General features: G+C 39.3%; 1 protein-coding gene across 3 annotated transcripts in view; it reads left to right on the forward strand.

Moving 5' to 3' along the window:
• slco2b1 (solute carrier organic anion transporter family, member 2B1) overlaps positions 1 to 25132 on the forward strand; it is a 217344-nt gene that overhangs the window by 151836 nt on the left and 40376 nt on the right. For all 3 annotated transcript variants that reach the window (XM_048229425.1, XM_048229428.1, XM_048229426.1), the window contains one exon: positions 10883 to 10947. In XM_048229425.1, the coding sequence (XP_048085382.1) occupies positions 10883 to 10947 (65 nt within the window). The remainder of the gene's footprint in view (positions 1 to 10882; positions 10948 to 25132) is intronic.

Genomic DNA, 25132 nt, shown 5'->3' on the forward strand with positions numbered 1-25132 from the left:
TATACTACTATGGATATATACTGTAAAGGCTTTGCTGACAAATGCCTAGGCTAACAAATGCTTAGGCCCGTTGATCACGGACTCAAGCAGCCAGCCTTAGCTTGTTCTTAGCATATGTCGCAATTATTTGACTTTATACACAGACATTCAAGACTGGCAGCCTTAACCCCCACAAGCACGCCATATGGCAACTGTGGCAAGGAAAAACTCCCATATTCCAGGAAGAAACCTTGAGCAGAACCTGACTTAATAGGGGGAGCACATCTGCTTTTGGCTGGCTGCGCCCTCCAATGGCAGTAGAATAATCTGAAAAAGTAGTCTACAGAATAAGATGAGTTAACTAAAGGCTTTTCTATACAGGTATGTTTTCAGATCTTTTTAAAACATATTTACTGAACTCGCCTGCTTGATGTACAGAGGCAGGATGTTCCATAGTTTTGGGGCATAATGGATAAAAGCAGCTTCTCCACTTTGCTTGTTGAGCACTTTGGGTACAATTAAAAGATTAGAATTGGATGATCTAAGTTTCCTTTGTGGTTGATAAGATATTAAAAGCTCAGATATATGAAGGTGCTATGCCATTCAGAGCTTTGTAAGTAATTAGCATAACCTTAAACTCAATTCTATAGGAAACAGGGAGCCAGTGCAGTTCAGCCAAAACAGGGGTGATGTGTTCTCTCTTCTTGGTGTTTTTTGGGAAGACCAGTGAAAAGTGCATTGCAGTAGTCTAACCTGCTAGTGATAAAGGCATGAATTAGTTTTTCTGCATCTTGTTGAGTTAAAAAGGGCCGCACTTTGGCAATGTTTCTCAGGTGGAAATAGGCTGCCTGAGTAACTTTAAATGAACTATGGGGCTTAAAACTTAACTCTGCATCTAAGATGACACCGAGGCTTGTTACTTTTGGTTTGACCTGGTGCGCCAAGTTCCCCAGATTACTAAGAACAATGTCTCGCTTTGGTTTTGGTCCAACCAAAAGTACCTCTATTTTGTCATCATTTAGTTTCAAAAAATGTTTGCTCATCCACTGATTAATGGAGGTTAGGCATGCAGTGAGGGAGTAAAGGCCATCTGGGTTAGTTGGCTCCACAGAAATATACAATTGGGTATCATCTGCGTAGCTGTGGAAGTTTACATTATGCTGACTTATGATGTTTCCCAACGGAAGCATATATAGGGAAAAGAGCAGGGGACCAAGGCAAATCAATGGTGTCAAATGCCGCACTCAAATCTAGAAGAATAAGGATTGAGACTTTGTTTGAGTCAGTAGCCAGTCTAAGATCATTGACTATTTTTACTAGAGCCGTTTCTGTGCTGTGATTTGATCTAAAACCTGATTGGAATTTTTCAAGGATACTGTTTTCGTTGAGGAAGGTATTTAACTGATTGCAAACGACTTTTTCAAGTACTTTGCTCAGGAACGGTAGGTTTGATATAGGCCTGTAGTTGCTCAGATTAGTATGGTCAAGATTCAACTTTTTAAGTAAAAAGACAGCGTTTTTAAAAGCAGTTGGAAATATACCTGTTTCTAATGAGTTATTTATTATCTTGAGAATAAAGGGAGCTAAGCTATCATATACATTTTTGAGGAATCTAGTAGGGATTGGATCCAAAGCACATGTTGAGGAGCCGGTTTGAGTTATAATTTCACTAAGCTCAGATTGAGTACAGTAATAGTGCTAAAGAACCTTAATTTTGGGGGGCTGTTTTTGGGTGTACTATCAAACATATTACCTATGTTACCAATAGCCTCACTTATAGAAATTACTTTGTTTTTGAAGAAGTCTGCAAATTCTTCGCATCTTGGAGAGGATGCCTGACTGAGTGTATCAAAAGGTGTTTGATGCAATAGCCTATCAATAGTGGAGAACAACACCCTAGAGTTTCCACTGTTTTCAGCAATTACCTTAGGGAAGTGGTTCCTTCTCTCATTCTGAATAGCTCTATTATAATTTGCTATTTTTTCTTTTAGAATGGCACGGTGAACCTGTAACTTAGTTTTTCTCCATGTTCTCTCAGCTTTTCTACAGGATCTTTTTAGATCATGGATATTTTCGTTCATCCAAGGTGTCAGTTTGCTACAGGGCCTTTTTTAGTCTTTAAGGGTGCCACTCTGTCAAGCAGAACACCTAGTTCACGATTGAGAGCCTCTACCATTTGATCAATTGGATGATGTAAAATATCTAAGTTTATGGAGTCTATAAGAGCTATGAACTGCTGTTCTGCTCTAATGTCCAAGAGTTGCGATTTGATTGCAATTTCGGAATGAATTTTTGAAGTATGTAGTGCTATATTAAAAGATACACAATAATGATCAGACATATTTATATCATTTACTGATAAGTCAGTGACTTCTATCCCTCTAGAAATGACTAGATCGAGGGTGTTGCCAAGGTTGTGGGTGGGCCCTGTAACATGCTGCTTTAGCTCTAAACTGTCCAAAACATTAAGGAACTTACTGGCTTTAGCATCAGTTGTCTTATTGACATGAGTATTAAAGTCACCATTTACAGTTATCCGATCATAGCTAGTGATGATGAGCGACATAAGTTCAGAAAACTGGTCGAAAAAGCCAGTCCATTGTTGGCAAAGCAGTCATCGGTAAAATGGAGATTGCATACCCGGGCTTTATCTGTCAGGGCACATATTCCCTCCAGATAAACTTTACCCAACTTTCTCTTACATCTAATTTTTTTTTAAATGTGGTGAAGACTTGCCGAATCAGAATCAATGTACCTTGTACCACAGCCAAAAACAAAATAATAGGTGTCCGACATCTTACTTCGGGGGAAAAAAATATTTACACTATCGGTCAAAAGTTTGGGGTCACTTAGAAATTTCTATTCCACTCCACTATAGACACCAGCTGAGATCTGTTGCATTTTTTTTTATCAGGGCAGCAGTTTTCAGATTTGCAACCATTTATCCAATGTTCCAAAGGCACATTATATTTACTAATCTGATATATTTTCAAAAGGCTAACTGAGAAAACATTGGAGAACCCTTTTGTAGGCACATAATGTAATCAGAAAACTGCTGCCCTGATAAAAAAAACAATGCTACTGATCTCGGCTGGTATTTCTAAGTGACCCCAAACGTTTGACCAGTAGTGTATGTGTCTACTCTGTACTAATGCTATTTCTGGCTCTTGCCAACGACAACGTTAACGCACTCACTGAAATTACCTCAGACGAGCTTCACTGTCTTGCAGCTACTTAAAAAGTCGGGTCTTTGACGACTCAAAAGTCAGTCGATTGCGACAAATTTCTCTGTTTGTGATTGGTCCTCATCTCTTGTGATAACAGAAATACGGGCAAAATCAATTCTGTTATTGTGAGACCTGAACTCATAGACCAAGGTTCCCCAAAAGGCGGCCTGCGGGCCACATCCAGTCCGCAAGAACCAAATAAGTGGCCCGTATACCCGCGTGTGTGTGTGTTTGGCACGCCCAGACAAGAATGACAGTGCATTAGCAGAGAAAATTCTCACTGCATCCGATTATTGTGGAGCATTGAATGCACTTTGTCCACATAGATTCCGTTATATGCGAAAACAATGTAGCCTAGCATAATTCAACTGAAATGTCTTCGTAGATTCCAAAATGAATCTTTACTCACTGTAACAGTTTTACCACATGGTTTTTCTTGCTCTACATTGTTAGTATCTACCGTAAATCCTCAAATTATGGCCTAAGTATTTTATTTACTTAGGCTGTGCAAAGCACAGGCCTTTATTTGGGGCAGGTTTGTATTCCAGGCAGGCCTTTATTGCGTTTTATTGTGAGACATGTTTTGTTTTGTTTGGAGTGGCATACCGGTAGGATATCAAAAGCAGAAGATTTTCGGTTTGGTTTGGGATTTAATTTACTTTTGGACTGTTTGATTATATTGCTAAATGTTGGGACTGACAGGCACTGAAATCTGGGGGGTATTTGATGGTTCCCTATTACGTTTCATGTAGTTGAAAGAGTGTTGGGATTTCCACCCGCTGTTTATTGCGAGATAAGGCAGCCGCTTTCATTCATTCATTGAACGTGCACTGTGCTGTAAATGAAACCTTCTTGCATAGCCAAGTAGCCTAAATTGAGTTATTTTTTAATTATGCATGATTTACTTTTTATTAAATTCGTAGGCTGGAATGCCTTGAGTCGTGGCAACAATTGTGTTTAAATGTAGCACTGCTTCAGCCTATGGCAAGGAGGGGGCGGCAAGCGACTGAGCTTGAGAGCGACGTGTTGGAGACCCATTGTGTAGGACAATGACTTTTCATTGGCGACAGTATTAAACCAACTAACAATATAAAATATTAAGAAGAGGTCTTATTTCATTGAGTGTCTTCCAGTTTCTTTCTAGGACTGATAGCCCTACTGGTAGGCAATTATTACCCCGGCTTATATTTGGGGACCAGTCTTTATTTGGCTGAATCGACCACAGCCCCACTATTATCCGAGGCCCGGCTATGAATAGAATCCTGGCCATAGTTTGAGGATTTATGGTAGTTGTTTTTTAGGAATAGTACACTTGCATGACTTATCAGTTTACTTTCTAAAATATTTAGCAAACTCCATCCCTATCAACAAGCTACAATGGCCAATTTTTTTTAATTTAACGGTCTTGGTTTTATTAGGAAGAAATTAATTCTGGGTGGATTTGGGCATGCCTCAGACTGGTGGTGTGAGCGGTATCAGAGCAGAAATGGAGCAGAAAAGAGCGGCCGCTCTGGCCTCTAAATTTAAAAGCGCTTCGCAGTGTAACAAAATTCCTTGCTCGCGCTCCTCTCCGCTCACTAGCTCTGCGTAAGACTTGGTGAAAGCCATGAAAAAAATCCCCGCCAGATTTTGATCATCAGAGAGTGTTTTGCTCATAATATGTATTGTAACATGTAAAAAACACCAAATAAACATTTCAAAATGTTTAAAAACTTTTGCCTCAGTCGGTCTTTAAAGCTACATTGTGTAATTTTTGGGGTCGATTCTTAGCAAAAACCCATTTTGTCTTTCAAAAATATGTGCTCATTCATGTGTAATTACTTCCACCAACAAACCAAAGAATTCTCGTAAGCGTAGAATCTGCCTTTCCGAATACAAACGAGCAAGTCGCCTGTATGGTAGCAGCCTTGTTTCAGCCTCCATCTTTAGAATACATTAGCCAAGGAGGGAAACCCCTAACGTTGAATCACCTGATGATCTCTGACTCTTCATACGGAGATAGAAGATCACGTTAGCGTTATCTTCAACTACACGGAGTCTGTTGCAATATACCATCACACTGCTAGTTCGGAGAATTTCCGACCAAAGGATGTATATCCTATTTATGACCAAATAAACATTACATTATAATACATTAAGGGAAAATACTTGTACTTTTGAACACTTAAACCTGATATGGAATAGTGTGCCTTCCACAGCACACCTACCCCCCTCCCTCACCTTCTCCCAACATTCTAAATCAATTGTATGCACCATATTGCTATGTAGCATAGTAATATTATACACCATTCACGTTTGCCGGGAAACCCCTAACGTTGAATCACCTGATGATCTCTGACTGTTCGTACGGAGATAGAAGACCACGTGTCTGTTGCAATATACCATCTCACTGCTAGTTGGGAGAATTTCCCCCAATAATTAACCCATGAAATTACACAATGTAGCTTTAAGCCAGTGGTCGCCAACCCGTCGATCGCGATCGACCTGTACATGTAGATCTTTACCCAGTAGATCCCGAGGATAACAGGAAAAATAAAAGCACAGTCACCAAATTCCCGCATGTTCGCCAACATTTACAGGGCCTAAATTTCAGCGCGGGATTGCGGGTATAGCCATGATTTATTCAAGATCCGGAACTCTAGCCATCATGATGCGAGAAATTCCCGCACACATTTTACATCGCTGTCTGATAACGTTAATCTAAAAATGGAGCGGCGTGAATGCGGGACGGGACGGACCAACTTCTGACTTGAAACGAACGTAACCCCATGCAGACACACACACACCATTGGCGGAGCGAGGGGGTGGCTTCGGGGGCTCAAGCCCCGAATCTTTTTTTTGTATGTGTTTTCAATTTCCAACGATTCTAATTTTTAATTTAACTTCCCCTCGGTTTCTCTATAAATGTTACAAAATGTAGGCTACTATTACTGAGCAAAATCCCTTATTTTCAAAGCCCAATATTGACAGATAATCTGATTTCCCACACGATGAGTTTAGGCAATGCCAGAGCCTAAATGTAGCGGTTTACGTCATAACCTGGCAGGAAAGTTCAGAGCGGCGCAATCAGTTTAAACAGCAAGCCGGTAAGAAAAACTATTGTCAAGACATTAGGCAATTAGGCTACTGTACCCCGGAATACAAAAATAAACTTCAGAAAGACAGAAAGTTTGTTGTACTGTATTCATAGAGTCTCAATGACCGAATCAGTAGATTTACCTGTTGTCAGTTGAGTTTGTTCAATTTATTTATTGTAGGCTAGTAGCCTAGGCAAATATGAAACGGAGATGTAACGTGCATGGCTACCGGCAGGATTTTGAACTTGCATGTTTCATGCATTTTAGGGCAAAAAATACCATGGGATTGATGTGTTCTCCATTTGAGGAACGTAATCAATTGCAGACATGCACAGATGGCTCAGATACAGAGCGCATATAGGCCTAGGTTAGGCTACTTTCACTTTCTAGAGTGCGCATTCATTACGTAAAAGATGCTTCATACCAAAACAACGATCAAATATTATCAAATGTATCATGTCACAAAGATTTACTCCAATTAGAAAATCGAAACCAAAATCATGTAGGCTAGTCAAGTGTAAGTGTCCTGTCATTGACGCCTGTAGGCCTATATAGAAAATGCGATTTCAGTTTGTAACTAAATTAGTCCCCCTATGTGAAGCACTGAAGGGGGGAATTCCCCCCCATTTTGAAAAATGAATTTTAAGCCCTGGATTAAACTTAGCTTCATGTGTTCCACTGAACATTATAATAAGTGGGTTCACAATGTGTGGGGCTGTGCTAAACCTGACCATAAGGCTACTTTGGCCAGAGTTCAAAGCCTATAATATACATACATAACTCATTAAAATGCTTAATTACAACTAAGTGCATGCGGATAAGATAGGCTATGCCTATAGACCCCCCTTGAAAGACCCAAAGTGCCAGTCAGATATAACTCACATTTTTAAAGTCTCAACGTGTCCATTAGTTTACATAGAATTCACTAGAAGTCATTATTTAAGGGGTTATTTTTCAAAATTTTCTGCCGGGGGGCATGCCCCCGGAATCCCCTAGCCTTCCTGTGTGTGACACTGGGCTAAGCCTCAATGTTTCAAATGTCTGGCTCCGCCCCTGACACACACACACGCGCGCGCAACAGCACTTTGCAGGTGCGCTCTCTCCCTCTCTCTTGCAAGAAGACTTGTCACCGCTGAAGTCAAATTATGCTAGGTGCTTCTACATCAACTGCTACCTGACAGGAAATTAAAACTAAACTTTAGTGATCAGGGACTGTCAGGAATTTGTTCTCCATTTGAAGAACGTAATCGATTGCGGACATGCTCAGGCAGCTACAGACACGGAGCGCATCGTAGGCCTGGTTACTTTCACTTTCTAGAGTGCGCATTCATTACGTGAAAGATGCTTTATACCAAAACAGCGATCAAACATTATCAAATTTATCATGCCATGTGTTGTCACAAACACTTACTCCAATTAGAAAATCAAAACCAAAATCATGTAAGTAAAGACTATGTTAAGTATTGTTATCTCATTGACATCTTTATAAGGGGGTGGAGGATGTGATATTTTTGACCTGATACATTTGCCTAATTAAAAGGTCTTAAATTGGAAGCATTTTGGCTTTGATTCTCTTTTGACGCTTTAAGGTAGATCTTGCCTTTGTTCAGGGCCGAGGTCAGGGATCTTGGGCTCAAAAAGGTTGGTGACCACTGCTTTAAGCCCTCATGTGCCCTCTGTGCTTTGTGATTCTTTGTTCATGTTAGTCACACAGTCCATTTGTGTTTCCTTATTTTCTGAAGTAAAAGCTCTCTTCATTCCTAGTTTGTGTTTGTTATGCGTTTAGGTCCAAACTCCCTGCAAACCATGACAAATATAAATAAGGGATAATGTACAGTCTAATGTATAGAACACCGATCATCGGAAATAAGTCCCGACATTGCCAACCGGATCAGGACACACTAACACAGCTGATTAACCGTCTGCTTTCACTTTTGAATGAAGTTCCATTGCAAGAAGTGACCGGACTACTTGCGGAGTGATATGAAAGACGTGAATAAGAAGTACAAAATCCATTTTTCTTGACAGCAGTCTCTTATACAGTACTTAGCAACGGTCTGTTATCAAGAAATATCAGACTTCCAAACGTTTGGATGGCCCATTCAAGTGAATGGAGCATTCTGCAGCATTATGAAGAGCCGTGTAATAATGGAAAAATAAGTCCCGACAGGGCGAACTGGACTCCGATGTGCCAGCTGAGGGTTTTGCTTCGTCCTGAAGGGACTTCCAACAATGACAAGCGTTCTATACATTATCCCGCTTATTACACTTATTACTTTCCAAAACAAAAAAATAAACTCCACACGATATAACTTTGCATTTATAATGACCGCCGCGCAGCGAAGCGAATATAAGTTAAGTCAGATTTTTTTTTTTTTTTTCGCATGGCCAATTTTCCGTCAAGGATTTCCAGGACACTGAAAGACCGGGGTGCACGAAACTCGGTGGGCATGTAGCCCCACAAGGATAGCATGGAACCATTGTTTTTCGTTTTGATCTGTAGCCCCCCCGCTGGACTGGACCCCCGAAAGGAGGGTAGGGCGGACACAATTTTCTGTGAATATCTTGAGAACCGTAGGGTTTAGGAGGACCATGCATGCCAAGGTTCGTGGACTTTTGTTCATGGGGGGCCATACAATAAATTAATTTATGTGTACATTTAGTGACCGTACACCAACAGAGTTTTCTGTGAATATCTTGAGAACTGTAGGGCCTAGAATGACCAATTGTTTGCGTCAGTTTGCCTCCAGGGGTCATGTTAACCCATTCCATATGCACACATGTGCATAAACAGATATTCACACACACACATACATTCACAGTAATCATACGTATGACACATACACACACAGTAGACATATGTACGCATGCATGCACATGCACACACACAGGCAAACCCACAAGCACATGCACGCACGCACACACACACACAAACATAAACACGTACACGCACACATGCAAACAATTCAAGAATTTCTCAGAATTATGAACAGGCAAGATGGGGGTGGGGTTGTATAAAATGTATTTTACATGTGAAATATATGAACTAATCATGTTTGGGTACTTGTTGTCTAGCAGATACCAGTGAGAATTGAGTGTGCATAATGCAATTCAGTGAGACAGTTAGAATCATATATGCCTTTCACCTTTTGTTTTTAGCCAGCAGCCAGACCAGCAGATACCCTGACTTTGCTGAATTACTGAAGGCTTAGTTAGTACTTGGATAAGAAACCTCCTTGGAAGAGTAGGTTCCTGCTGGAAGTGGTGTTGGTGGCTGGCCAGTAGGTGGCACTCTTCCCTGTGGCCAAAAGCCACCAAACAAATATCAATCCCAATGTCCTATTGCAGTGACAGGGACACTGTACTACAGATGTTTTCCTTTGCATGAATGTTAAATTGAGGTCCTGACTCACCATGGTTGTTAAAGATCCCATGGCACTTATCGCAGTCGCAAGAGTCGCAAGAGTAGGTGGTTCCCTGATTTGCTTTATTTATGTACACATACATAAAGACACACACACACACACAAAGACACATAAACACACACACACACACACACACTACACATGTACACACACACACACGACACGCACACACACACACACCCTCACACACATGCACCCACACACACACACACACACACACACAAAACACATGTACACAAAAACAACCACAACTCTGCACACACTCAATTACAAACACACAAAAAAGGAACAAAGTAGGAAATGAACACAATTTGACAAGTGTGACTTATTTTTGTGGAAAAAATGTGCTTGTCTGGGCAACGGTAATATTTTGTACCGCTCTGCGGTACATCTAGTTTGTTACTGTTTCATCGTAGCTTTTGTTGACAAACAAATAGTTCGCAAAACACATTGTGATCTTGAATCAAACATTCTTTAGAACACAGCTACTGTCTGCTTTCACTTTTGAATGAAGTTGCATTGCAAGAAGTGACTGGACTAGCGGAGTGATATGAAAGACGTGAATAAGAAGCACAAAACCCATTTTTCTTGATAGCAGTCTGTAAACGGTCTGTTATCGAGAAATGTCAGACCACCGAACGTGGGGAAGGCTCATAAGTGAATGAAGCATTCTGCAGCATTATGAAGAGCCGTGGAATAACAAGTAATAAATAATCCCAATCCCATCCAATACAAACACGTCACATCTGAACATACAAGTGGGCACATAATTGTAATGCAAATCCACATAAGTGGACAAAAACGAACACAAAAGCTATAGACCTCATATGCTGGCATTCACTGCCTCATAAAAATATAGGCTACTGTCTATCATGACCGCATTTCTAGTCTACATGTGACTAGTGACCGCAAATGGCCAATTTTAATAGACTACGTTCGTTTGCGCCAGGGATATAGGCCTTCAAAACAGAAACAGTGTGGATTAAGATTTTAACTTTAGACGTGGAGTGACCAGTAGGCTTGATCAGTGTTTCTTGCTGTAGCTAAAGACTTGGTGACCCCAAGATGCTACTTTTTCTCTTGTAACTCTCGAACAGTAATCTTAATGGAATCTTCTGCTATTTTTCACTCATTTGTAAGCTTACAATGTTACTGTCTATTGTTCACATTTCAGGACTGTCACTCCTGAGTACAAATCGTTTGCCCTTGGAATCCAGTTCATGCTCTTCCGTGTTCTAGGTGAGTCAAATTACAGCAAACAACATTACTGCAAACACAAACCCTGTATCTGGAGATGTACAAAAAATGTGCACGCTACTTCTGTGGCACTCAGTTAAGTGTTTAAGTTACCTCTGCCTAGTGATTCTGTAAGAGGTCCTCTGCCAAGGAGTTTATATTTTCACCCCTTTCTGTTTGATGCTTGCAGGTTGGTTGTTAGGGCCTTTGTGCCAGGGCCTTACATTTTTCATTATAACGAAGGCCAAATTACCTTACGTAAGTCTGAGGAAGGGCCGTAAGGGCTTGAAACGTCATTGCAAATAAGACTTTAATGGGAGCTCTCCGGTGTGCGTATCTTCACTTTCTCTTGAACTTGAACATTTTTGATCCTGCACCCAAAATGCATGGATGTGTGTGATAAAACTTTGCCTGTTTGCATTAAAATCTAAACAACTACCGGTATATGCAATTTTGTATACATGTGAACATGTTTTACAGATTGTGATTGTTAATACATGTGTTTTACAGATTGAGCGTGTTTTCCATGCAGCCAATAAATGGTTTCGAATCAGTTTATTGGGAATAAACCGAATATGCGTTTGTCTTGTAAACACCTTATTCTGATTGAACAGAAAAAGGCCATATTCGGTTTACTAATAAACCGTTTGCAAACCCTCGTATATGCTTGTTTTAAACGGAATATTGGGTCATCTGAGAAAACACCTTAAATGTAATATACTCCCAGAAGGAAGTCTGTTGTAGGCCTGCGCATGCTCAATTCGCACAGAATTAGGATAAAATGAGCCAATTGTCTCTCACACTTTTTAATGGGAAAACAACGCAAACTTATGTCTTGCAATCATGCAAATGTCATGGAGTTCATAGACGGGAGAAAATGTCGTAATTGTAATGAGATGTGAGCATTATGGCTATTACCACTAGTTGGCACTGTGTTGTTAAAATGTGAACCTGTTATTAGGAAGTTGAGTGACTGCAGCATTCAAGTAAAGGAGTTCAGTGAGACTAACCGATGTGTGAGTTACTTGTTAATACATGGTACCAGGAGAAATCATTTTAAAAGAAAAAGAAAATGAATTTCATACGTCAACCAGATAGGGTGGCCATCCGTCCGGATTTTGTCCGGACAGTCCGGTTTTTGAGCCCTCTGTCCGGACAGAGAGTGTGTGTCCTCCTTTTTGGACATTTGTCCGGATTTTGTCATGAGTGGCCATCTGTCCGCATTTCATGGCCTCTGTACTCATCTCTGTTACATGTCATCATTTCTGACCCTTCGCCACCACTGTAGCATGGGACATCACAAAACTCCACCGATTTCCTTTTCACAAAGCAGTCAATGCGACAACTCCCCTCGTGATTGAATGAATGAACACTGTTGCTGAGCTTTAAGTTGCATATGGCGAAACGAAAGACGTCTTTTAACTCTGTGTCGTATTCTGAACACCACTTTGCTACCAAAAGCAGGACAGATGCATACCATGCATTTTGTAAACTGTGAAACAGATATTGATGTAAGATCCAGGGGTAAGAGTGCCATAGAGAGGCACGCTCTCAGGCAGGCACAAAGAGAAAGCCAGATCTGCCGGGAAATTCTCTGTGGCATCGTTTTTGCTCCAGCAACAACCACAGCTGCAGAGCTCGCTAAGTTATTAAGTGACTGATACACGTAAGTTATTGGGTTAAAAAGGTGGGTTTGTTGACTAATGTGGAAAACACACACACACAATTATTATTAGGGCTGATATTTAGCATTTTTATAATAATTGGTATCGGCCATTTTTTCCACCGATAAGCCGATATTGAAATGGATAAAGAATGAAACGCGCTACTTTGTCTGTAAAGCGTCTCTCACTCCCTGCATTTGCTACTCTGTGGTCAAGAGCATTGTCCTGCCCACTACACCGTCTGATTTGTTAGTTAGCACGAATGCAGCCAATCAGGATCGAAGACTGAACACAGACAAAGTTTAGGATTCTCACTGAGGCAGACTGTAGACTGGGCTTCAGCTGTACGGAGCTATTTTTCGAAGGTAAGGAAGGTAGCCTACATTGCTGAAGTTGCAATGAATCACAATCATCTACACTGAAGTTACAAAAACACCACTTTGTAAGCTATTGTCTCTTTGATCCGGATCAATAAGTAAAGCACCCACTTCCTTCATTTAGCGAATTCCCAATTGATGCACGTTTCTGATGCTGTTTACTAGTTAGCCTACAAACTCGGATGCTGCGTGTCGGGAGTTCTCTGCCTCCGCCTCGTTCGTTAATTGTGAATAACGGGACACCACGGCGGACATAGTACAGACAAGTCCTAAATTATGCGATAGCGAACGTCAAAAAGTCTAATTGCTCCTTTTTGAAACGGACTGTCAGAAGACAACATGCACGCAGGGCCAGCCGTAATTTAATCCGACCTGAACTAAATCGTGTCCTGAGCTTTAGGCTCTCAAAAGTGTAGCTTGTAGTCTACACATGGACACAAATTGCATACCTAAGAACTATTTTAAAACTGTTTTGTTAAACTATTCAACCGTAACACTTGCCATCACGCATGCACCTCTTCCTCTCCCTCTCTCGTGCACTCACACACACGATGGCAAAGCACCCTCTTTGTGACAGGTCCCTTAACAAGCACATAGCCCATTGTGTAGGCCTAGTCTATGAAAATAATTCACTTAATAAATCACTTAGCTCTTGGATTAACATGATACACAGGATTTACACTTGCAAGTGATGCAAGTTGATAGACAATTGTGTATCAAAAGAAGAAAGAAAAGTTTGCATAATTAAATGCTTTTGAATTAATTTTTTGCAGCATATCACCTTTACTACCTACCCCCCTTTTTGACAACTGACATATCGGTTTTACATATTGGTTATCGGCCTCCTGTTTTGGTAATAATTGATATCGGTATCGGCCCAGAAAAAACCATATCGGTCGATCCCTACATCAAAGAGTGCAAAGGTGCATTTAAAGACATTAACCAGCGAAAGTGAAACTGTGACAATGATGCGGTTCAGCACGGGAGACCGAAGTCGATCACAAAGAAAAAGGATTCAAAGCCAAGACAGCAACAGAAGAGCAGGAACTGTGAGAGGTGCAGCAGAAGACACGCGCCAAAACAATGCTCAGCCTTCGGGAAGGAATGCTGCAAATGTTGTCAAAAGAATCACTGCGCCAACTGATGTTTCTCCAAGAAAAAGGTGCAACTTGTGGAAAAACAGAGCGACAGTGAGGACGAGGAAATGTCATTTTTCGTGGATGCAATTGAGAGAGTACAGTTCCAAAAGATGAATGGATAGCTTACCTGGATGTGAATGGCACGGATATTGGGGTGCAGGTAAACATCCTGCCAATGTAAGACTTTAAATTTTAAAATGTTAAACTTTAAAATTTCCCCTTGGGGATCAATAAAGTATCTATCTATCTATATATCTATCTATCTTAAAAGACTGAAAAACAAGCCCAAGATGAGAGAAAAAAACATATGGTGACAAGCCTATACCCACTAGGGGAGTGTGTAGAGTTAGTCTGTCTAGCAAAGGACAGAAGGTGAACATTCTATTTGTGCTCGTTGAGGGAAATAGACAAGCTATTCTGGGTTTGAAAGCCTGTGAGCAGCTAGGGCTTGTTAAAGGAGTAAAAGTCATTGATGCAGGCAAAGTGACAGCACAAGCACATGCACAAAATAAGAACTCAATGGCTACTGCAACCAAGGCTACACACACTGACCGGATGAAAGAATACACAGGGGTGTTCATAGGCATAGGCCTCTTACCAGGCAAACATAAAATAAGGCTTGAAGACGATGCAGAGCCATTCATACCTACACCGAGAAAAGTGCCAGTCGCGCTTAAAACGAGAAATTAGACTTCAGGGAGAAATTAGACTCTTTGATCGTGGAAGGAGTCATTAGGAAAATAGAACCTACTGAATGGGTGAACTCCTTGGTTATCGTAGAGAAACCTATCTGAGACTGTGTATAGATCCCAAAGATTTAAATAAAGCGTTTCAAAATGAACACTACAGGCTACCAACTCGTCCCCCTCATCGGAGGACAACTTTATTTTTAATTAAAATTATGTATTAAGAACAGTGATTACTCCAGACAGACCCACATCCACCCCCTAATACTGTGATATCCCCAATATTGTGAGGTAGATAATAAATATATATATATATATATATTTTTTTTTAATTCTTGTGAATAATAACTGATGGCAAATGGACAGAATTAGACTAAATACAGATGGACGTAGACGGACAGGCAGATGGACAGACATATACAGACGGTAGACAGGCAGACGCTAACAGACAGGCAGAAAACAGATACCACTTGTACCACGGAAGAAAGTGGTCAGTCAGAAACTCTACATACTTTGCTGAGGTCACCGTCAGTGACCCTAAAGGGGCCTACCCCATGATTCCGGCCCAAAACATGCCTCCTTCCGGCCACCTCCTTGCTGACGTCTCAGCCTTGTTGGGACATGGTTGCCATTCACCAACCATCCATTACCAGCCTGGCAAACACCTAGTGGTAGCTGATACATTAAGTAGGGCCAGCCTACACAATACAAAAAGCACTACAGAAGAGGTAGTGCAGATCCATGTAGACTCTATTAGAGTACATTTGACAGTGTCCGATATCAAATGGAAAGAGTTAGGTAAACAAACACAAAAGGATGAAAAACTGAAGAGAGTAATGGAACTGATACATTTACCAGGTCAGGCTAAGCTGGGCAAGCCTTATCAGCACTTCAAAGGGGAACGATCAGTGTTGGATGGTGTTCTGTTAAAAGGCACCAAGATAGTCATACTGTACCTACCTCCATGAGACAGCAGATGGTCAGATTAGTGCACAAAGGACATTTAGGCATAAAGAAGTGCAAGAGACGTGCTCGAGATGTGCTGTACTGGCCATACATGCATAGGGACATAGAGACATACATACAGCGCTGTTAAACTTGCCAGCGCCATCGATACCAACAGCCCAAAGAGCCAATGAGGCCACACGACAAGCTTCAAGAACCGTAGAGGAAAGTTGGAATGGACCTTTTTCAACTCAAGGGCAAGGACTACCTGCTAGTCATGGACTATCACTCCAACTACCCAGAATTTGCATGGCTGAGTGACACTAATGCTGAAAGGGTCGTAGCACATACAAAAACAATATTCGCCCGCCATAGAATTCCGATAACTGTGGTTAGTGATAATGGACGGACCACAGTTCTCAAGCCAATGCTTTAAAGACTTTGCTGAGAAGTATGGTTATGAACATGTAACCTCAAGCCCTCTCTACCTGCAATCAAATTAGCAGAGAAAGGAGTGCAAATTATGAAAGGCATCCTAAAAAAGCTGCAGAAAATGCAGAAGATCCCCACCTCGCTCCTGGAGAATGGACTTTCACCAGCAGAAATGTTCATGAAACGGAAGCTTAGGACCAGACTTCCATCAGCCTCACACCAGATGGAAAAGTGCAGCATCCCGTCCGGATGAGAGACAGATTGAACTGTTCAACAGAACAGCCAAGTCTGTGAGCCCACTCACACAGGAGGATATTGTGCGGGTGAGGTGTGATGGGCAGTGGGGACCACTTGCTAAAGTGGTCAGGGAGACCACACCTAGATCATATGAAGTCATCACAGAGCATGGGAAATCAATGACACCTCATGTAAACAGAAGGCAGAACTCAGGGACAACATAACATAAATTATATCACAACCCCAAATCAGACAGAACAACCAGAAGTGATAGATAACTAAACCAGTCCCGAGACAGACAAAGTCAAACAAACTGATGACACACAGGGTCAAAGATCAAAAAGGCTATTGTGAAACCAAAAAGACTGATTGAAGAGATGTAATTGAAAAAAAGACAGATGTGTGTTGTTGAAGGAATTTATTTGACAATGTTGTACCAGTTAGGAATTAATTTGGCAACGTTGTAACACTTAGGAATTTATTTGGCAACGTTGTAACAGTTAATGTACACAGGTTGTATAATGTTAAGTTCTAAAGAAGGAACAGTGCAAACGTGTGAAAAGGAGAAATTACATGTAAGTGGTACTACATTACCTAGTAGTGAATTTTGTTCTTTCTTGAAAGGATTTAAGTTTAAATCTTGTGTAAGATGACCTGATTTGAAAAAAGGGAAGATTGAGATGTGAGCAGTATGGCTATTACCACTAGTTGGCACTGTGTTGTTAAGCTGTGAACCTGTTAACAGGAAGTTGAGTGACTCTGCATCATTCAAGTAAAGGAGTTCAGTGAGACTAACTGGTGTGTGTTACGGCTCCCGCACACAGTTGCGTGCGGTGCAGTGCTGGAGACGCATCCCATCCACTTTACATGGGCTTAAGTCATTTGCATAGCTACCGTCGGGAACACCCACTGGCATACGTTGACGGAACACAACTGTGTGTGGGAGCCGTTACTTGTCAATACAGTAATAGCGACGTTTTTAAAAAGATCTGTATAAAACTTAATGAGGCTGGCTATCAACATACGCCTGAACAAGTGAAATACAGGTGGAAGACCCTTAAGGAATTCCACCAGCGGAGATTTATGTCATGTAGAAGAAACACCCAATAACGTCAGCATATTGAAAGCCTGTTGTGAGCTAGCATAGCAGCCTAATATACTGTATGCTGCAATGGTTAATCGTTTCATAAAATAAATTGGCTTTAACAATCTCACATTCTGACTTTTTCTGGTTGATTATAAATCCATGCAGATTGTCTTTGTGCCAGCAGTGTTTTGTGTTTTGACAAACCTAGTCGGTGTTTGTCCCCAGTACATACCTTTTCTCAATTTTATTTTTTTAAATCTTCGTTTTTTTTTTCCCATGTCACCTCCAGGGCTCAGTATAAATGTAATTGGGTATCTTTTCTCAGTCAAAACAACTTAACTGCAATTTTATTGATATTACTTAATACTCAATTAAATAACATCATCTATTAATGTTTCCAAAAATGGATTTATAGTGTTTTGGAAGCAAACTCTTCAAGTAATAAAAGACTCACAATGCTTCCTTGAGGGGTGCCATTTTCCGCTCTAAAACTTTCACTTAGTTCCCCTCAATTCTAACTCTCAACGTTCTTTCAGATAAGAAAGCTCTGATCAACTGATAACATCCGTCGCACTTTCTGCTTTCTGGCATGAGGACTGTAAAGTCTCCACTTCACTTTTCTAAATAAAAGTCTCTTTTTTTCTCAAAACAAAAGTCCCTTTCCGTTTGCGATCTAACGTTAGGCTGCGAAGGATACACCCGATGCACACCTCGTTACTGGGGAAAAGAATTAGAAGGAGCTGTCAAAATGGGACAGCACTAGTCATGCCACTTTGATGCCACTGGTCTACGAATCTAGCCTTAGAACCATTCAGCCCCTGGAACGGGACACAGCTACTTACTATATTACTTTCTGTGGCTAGGTCATGGTTAGAAATAATGTTTGATTAAGTGGAGTGTGATTATGCTTTTTGTAGCCTATGTTTTTAGAATAAGTGACGGTACTTTCTTGTGTGCACTCCAGTGCGTTAAGCACTTAATGTATGAACAGAAGAGAGTCAAGTCAAGTCAAGTCAACTTCATTTATATATAGCGCATTTCATACACAGAGGTCATTCAATGTGCTTTACATAAACAAAAGCAGGGATTTTGATGAAAACTAGCCACTGTTTAGCTTGGGATTTTTTAGGAACAGAGGCATGTAGAAATAAACGGTCTGTACCCACTGAGAGCTTAAAGGGACACCAGGCAAGCCTGATGCTTTTTCTCTACGAAACTCCCCCTCGCTCGGTCTGAAGCTCTTTTCCTTTTCTTTGCGTCTTCCGTCAAGGGTTTTCGCTGCTTCTTCGCCGGCTCTGCCATTATACACACGTTTGCAACAATCTCTAGCGTTTCGTTAGCCTGCCTCTGTGCTGTAAACTGATCCTGCTTCGTCGGGCGGGTAGGATACACCGAACTTGCAAGTGGGATATTCTTCCTACAGGCAGTAGGGGCGGGCGAGAGAGCCTTCATTCGCCCCGTAATGAGTCATTTAACCATATACCGACTTACGAAGATGATTAATTAACACGAAAACGTTGCCTGGTGCCCCTTTAATGCTCAATTCAGATGGTTTTGCTCAGATCCGATTTTTTTGTTTAGCTGCACATTAGCCTACCTTTTGACCTACAGCAGATTTTCTGTGTCAACTGTTTGTGGTTCTGAACTGACCCGCATGCCCAATAGAACAGCAATGACATCAGCTACCTCCCGCCGAGTACCGAAGCCATGACATAGCGTTGTTAAGACAGCAATTTTACTGGATCTAAACAAATCAATCTAATCATAGTATTCAGCGGTGGCTTTCTTCTAACCTATTTAAATAATTTTACGTTTCCAAGATGTTTGCAATTTTATTTACACAGAATCACATATTACAACATATAGCCTATTCATTATACATATACGGATTTCCTCCGTAAAAGAGACCAGCATGTAACTTTATAGTTAAAATCGTGAAATTCACGGACGTGTCTTGGCTTTATTTTTGAGGCAAAAATTGTCAAAAACAGTCGCCAGTCTTTGATAAGACGTGAAATATTCACTGGAATTGTGTTTCTTTCTATTACACCGAATCCGTGTTATGTGGCTAAGTTGCTGCCTAGCAGGTAAAACACGTTTAAATGGCTATAGCCTACATTTAAAACAACTTATTAGCTACAGTAGAAACGATCCCACATGTCTACATTCAATCATAGAAAGTAAAAGAAATTTATATTCAATGCACTTCGAAAGTTTGTTTAGATCCAGTGACACCGCCGTCATGGAAACGGAACGTCACACTACGGTACTCGTGACAAATGTCGATGTAGATTGACGTAAAAGTCACATCAAATCCGCCTTGGTTGTTCAAACTGTGGCCAGATTGAAAAAAATCAGACCTGGGTCTGATTCAGGACCACATATGGAAGTTGTCTAAATTTGAAAAAATCAGATCTGGGCAAGATTTACGTGTTCACACTACTTCGGAAGAAGTCTGACCTGGTCACCTGACCCCCAAAAAATCAGATTTGGGCCACTTTTGCCTGCAGTCTGAACAGGGTCAACTATCAATGGAAACAGCATAGAAACTGCATAGCCTAATCCTAGCCTTTAATTAAGCTGGTAGGCTATATGCAACATACGTTTGAGTAGACTTCTTTGACTTTTTTTAGACGTTTTTGAATTTGATCTTACATTTCTGTCATTATTCTGTGTCTTTTACATTTTCCTTACTAGGTATTATAGTTAGGCCTATTAATAGCCCAGTGATACCTCAAAATTAGGCTGTTGTCTGTAAGGCAATTTATTGGTAACACTCCAAAATAAGGTGCTATAATAAATAGCAAACTAGTAATTACCTAACCCTTTGTTACAGTGCATGAAAATGCACTCACTGTACTGTTCTTCTTAGGCTTTTTATTAGAGTGCATGAAAATGCACTCTACTGTTATCCGAATTATTACAGTGCATGAAAATGCACTGTACTGTTCTTCCTAGGCTTCTTATTAGAGTGCATGAAAATGCACTCTACTGTTCTTCCTAGGCTTCTTCTTATTACAGTGCATGGAAATGCACTGTACTGTTCTTCCTAGGCTTCTTCTTATTACAGTGCATGAAAATTCCAAGGCTTTTTACAGTGCATGAAAATGCACTGTACTGTTATTCCAAGGCTTTTTACAGTGCATGAAAATGCACTGTCCTGTTCTTCCTAGGCTTCTTATTACAGTGCATGAAAATGCACTGTACTGTTCTTCCTAGGCATTTTATTCTTATTACAGTGCATGAAAATGCACTGTACTGTTCTTCCTAGGCTTCTTCTTCTTATTCTTATTACAGTGCATGAAAATGCACTGTACTGTTCTTCCTAGGCTTCTTCTTATTACAGTGCATGAAAATGCACTGTACTGTTATTCCAAGGCTTTTTTTCTTCTTCTTCTTATTCTTCTTCTTCTTCCTAACGAGTTAATGCAGCTTCAACCGTTTAACGTAGAAACTTCATTCAAACTATGCCATGTGGGGTCTTACTTAGGACATGTGGGCTTTGTATTTTTCAACTTTGTAACTTTTTATACTTTTTAAACTATTAATTAAAAACTAATCAAAATTTCCCCATAGACTTAACATGGGCTGATGACATCACAATAGAGCCGTTAAGCAATTAGAATCCTGTGGCAGGTGTTCCGGCCACCTGGATCAACTGCCAGTCTCAGGCTTTAAGCATACAAACTGGCCCTATTAAGACTACACATCCTGTTCAACTGCTTCCTCTGCCAAAAACTGTTTCAAAATAAAAGTCCTCACTACAATATTTCACTGTTAAACAATTTAACCCTTTAAACTACTGAACTTTTTAACTAAACTGTTAACTGTTCAGCCATTGTAACTGTTACTTGTCATCAACTATGACTCCTACCAACTGTAGCTAGTTAGCATGGTTCACATTGTTAGCATGCTAACATGTTAGCATGCTAGTTAGCATTTTTAGAAAAACTGCTAAAAATGATTAGCTAAGTTAGCTAAGTAACGTGGTTAGCATAGTTAGCATGCTAGCGGGTTAACATGCTAGTTAGCATTTTTAGCAAAACTGCTAAAAATGATTAGCTAAGTTAGCTAAGTAACGTGGTTAGCATAGTTAGCATGTTAGCGGGTTAACATGTTAGTTAGCATTTTTAGCAAAACTGTTAAAAATTATTAGCTAAGTTAGCTAAGTCACATGGTTAGCATACTTAACATGTTAGCATGCTAGTTAGCATACCTACTAAAAATGATTAGCTAGGTTAGCTAAGTCACATGGTTAACATAGTTAGCATGTTAGCATTGCTATCATTCTTGGTTAGCATAATTACTAAAAAAAAACATTAGCTAAGTTAAGTAACTTGGTTAACATTAATCTTTGTTAACATAGTTAACATAACTGCTAGCAAACATTAGAGCCATTCAACTGTATTATCTTTGTTATCTACCTAAAATAATTTAACCATTTAAATTATCCACCTATTTAACCATTCCTCAATCATTCCAACTATATTAAACCTTATCTACCAAGTAAATCATTTAACTATATAAATTATCCACCTATTTAACTGTTCAGTCATTCCAACTATATTAAACCTCATCTACCTAGCAACCAATATAGTTTGTTTTTACTCTGTATAATATTTTACATCATATTTTTGCATTTTCATGCACTGTATTTCCTTCAGGAAATGCTTTTCTAGTTCTTATTATTTTTCTTCTTCTAACGCATAGTTAATGCAGCTTCAACCGCTTAACGAAAACTTCATTCAAACTATGTTATGTAGGTCTTACTTAGGACATGGGGCTTTGTATTTTTCATCTTTGTGACTTTTATACTTTTTAAACTATTAATTAAAAACTACTCAAAATTTCCCATAGACTTAACATGGGCTGATGACATCACAATAATGATTAGCTAAGTTAGCTAAATAACATGGTTAAGATAGTTAGCATGCTTAGTTAGCATTTTTAAAGAAAACTGCTAAAAATGATTAGCTGCCTAAATTTAAGTAACATGAGTTAAGATAGTTAGCATGCTTTAGCTTCGTTAGTTAGCATAGTTAGCATTACTGCTAAAATGAAAACATTAGCTAAAAGTTAACTAAAGTTAGTAACTTAGTTAACAATATTATCTTTGATACCATAGTTAGCATAACTGCTAGCAAACATTAGAGCCATTCCAACTGTCAGTTATCGCCAATTATCTACCTAAATAATTTAACCATTTAAATTATCCACCTATTTAACTGTTCAGTCATTCCAACTATATTAAACCTCATCTACCTAGCAAACCAATATAGTTTGTTTTTACTTGTATGATATTTTACATCATATTTGTTTGCATTTTCATGCACTGTATTTCCTTCAGGAAATGCTTTTCTAGTTACAGTGCATGAAAAAATGCACTGTAAAATTGTTCTTCCTAGGCTTTTATTCTTATATTTATTACAGTGCATGAAAAATGCACTGTACTGTTCTTTCCTAGGCTTCTTCTTATTACAGTGCATGAAAATGCACTGTACTGTTCTTCCTAGGCTTCTTCTTATTCTTATTATTTTTCTTCTTCTAACGCACTTAATGCAGCTTCAACCGTTTAACGTAGAAACTTCATTCAAACTATGTTACATAGGTCTTACTTAGGACATGTGTGCTATGTATTTTTCAGCTTTGTAACTTTTATACTTTTTAAACTATTAATTAAAACTAATCAAAATTTCCCCATTGACTTAACATTATGATTATAACATCACAATATGGCCGTTAAGCAATTAGAATCCTATGGCTGGTGTTCGGGCCACCTGCAGTCTCAGGCTTTAAGCATACAAACTGGCCCTATTAAGACTACACATCCTGTTCAACTGCTTCCTCTGCCAAAAACTGTTTCAAAATAAAAGTCCTCACTACAATATTTCACTGTTAAACAATTTAACCCTTTAAACTACTGAACTTTTTAACTGTTCAGCCATTGTAACTGTTACTTGTCATCAACTATGACTCCTACCCACTGTAGCTAGTTAGCTAAGTAACATGGTTAGCATAGTTAGCATGCTAGTTAGCATTTTTAGCAAAACTGCTAAAAATGATTAGCTAAGTCAGCTAAGTAACATGGTTAGCATAGTTAGCATGTTAGTTAGCATAACTGCTAAAAATGATTAGCTAAGTTAGCTAAGTCACATGGTTAGCATACTTAGCATTTTAACATTGTTAGCATGCTAGTTAGCATAGTAACTTGGTTAACATTATTATCTTTGTTAACATAGTTAACATAACTACTAGCAAACATTAGAGCCATTCCAACTGTCAGTTATCGTCAACCATCCACCTAAATAATTTAACCATTTAAACTATCCACCTATTTAACTGTTCAGTCATTCCAACTATATTAAACCTCATCTACTTAGCAACCAATATAGTTTGTTTTTACTCTGTATGATATTTTACATCATATTTTAGCATTTTCATGCACTGTATTTCCTTCAGGAAATGCTTTTCTAGTTATTATTCTTCTTCTAACGCACTTAATGCAGCTTCAACCGTTTAACGTAGAAACTTCATTAAGTAACATGGTTAGCATAGTTAGCATGCTAGCATGTTAGCATGCTAGTTAGCATTTTTAAAAAAACTGCTAAAAATAATTAGCTAAGTTAACTAAGTAACATGGTTAGCATAGTTAGCATGCTAGTTAGCATAACTTTTAAAAATGATTAGCTAGGTTAGCTAAGTAACATGGTTAACATAGTTAGCATTTTAACATGCTAGTTAAAATAGTTAGCATACCTACTAAAAATGATTAGCTAAGTTAGCTAAGTCACATGGTAAGCATACTTAACATGTTAGCATGCTAGTTAAGTTAAGATGCTAGTTAGCATACCTACTAAAAATGATTAGCTAGGTTAGCTAAGTCACATGGTTAACATAGTGCTAGTTAGCATAACTACTAAAAATGAAAACATTAGCTAAGTTAAGTAACTTGTTTAACATTATTATCTTTGATAAGATAGTTAGCATAACTGCTAGCAAACATTAGAGCCATTCCAACTGTCAGTTATCGTCAATTATCTACCTAAATAATTTAACCATTTAAATTATCCACCTATTTAACCGTTCAATCATTCCAACTATATTAAACCTTATCTACCAAGCAAATCATTTAACTATATAAACTATCCACCTATTTAACTGTTCAGTCATTCCAACTATATTAAACTTCATCTACCTAACAATCAATATAGTTTGTTTTTACTCTCTATGATATTTTACATCATATTTTTTGCATTTTCATGCACTGTATTTCCTTCAGGAAATGCTTTTCTAGTTCTTATTATTTTTTCTTCTTCTAAGTCTTCTTATTGAGTTAATGCAGCTTCAACCGCTTTAACGTGAAACTTCATTCAAACTGCGTTATGAGGGTCTTACTTAGGACATGGGGGGCTTTGTATTTTTCATCTTTGTGACTTTTATACTTTTTAAACTATTAATTAAAAACTACTCAAAATTTCCCCATAGACTTAACATGGGCTGATGACATCACAATGGACTAATTAACTTGATTTGCACCTGTATCATCTTCCAGCTGCTCATCTAGGCCCCATCAAAGAATCAGTTCAACTGATTGCACCTGTATCAACTGCTTTCTACTGAA

Source organism: Alosa alosa, chromosome 20, assembly GCF_017589495.1.
Source record: "Alosa alosa isolate M-15738 ecotype Scorff River chromosome 20, AALO_Geno_1.1, whole genome shotgun sequence".
NCBI classification, from domain to species: domain Eukaryota; kingdom Metazoa; phylum Chordata; class Actinopteri; order Clupeiformes; family Clupeidae; genus Alosa; species Alosa alosa.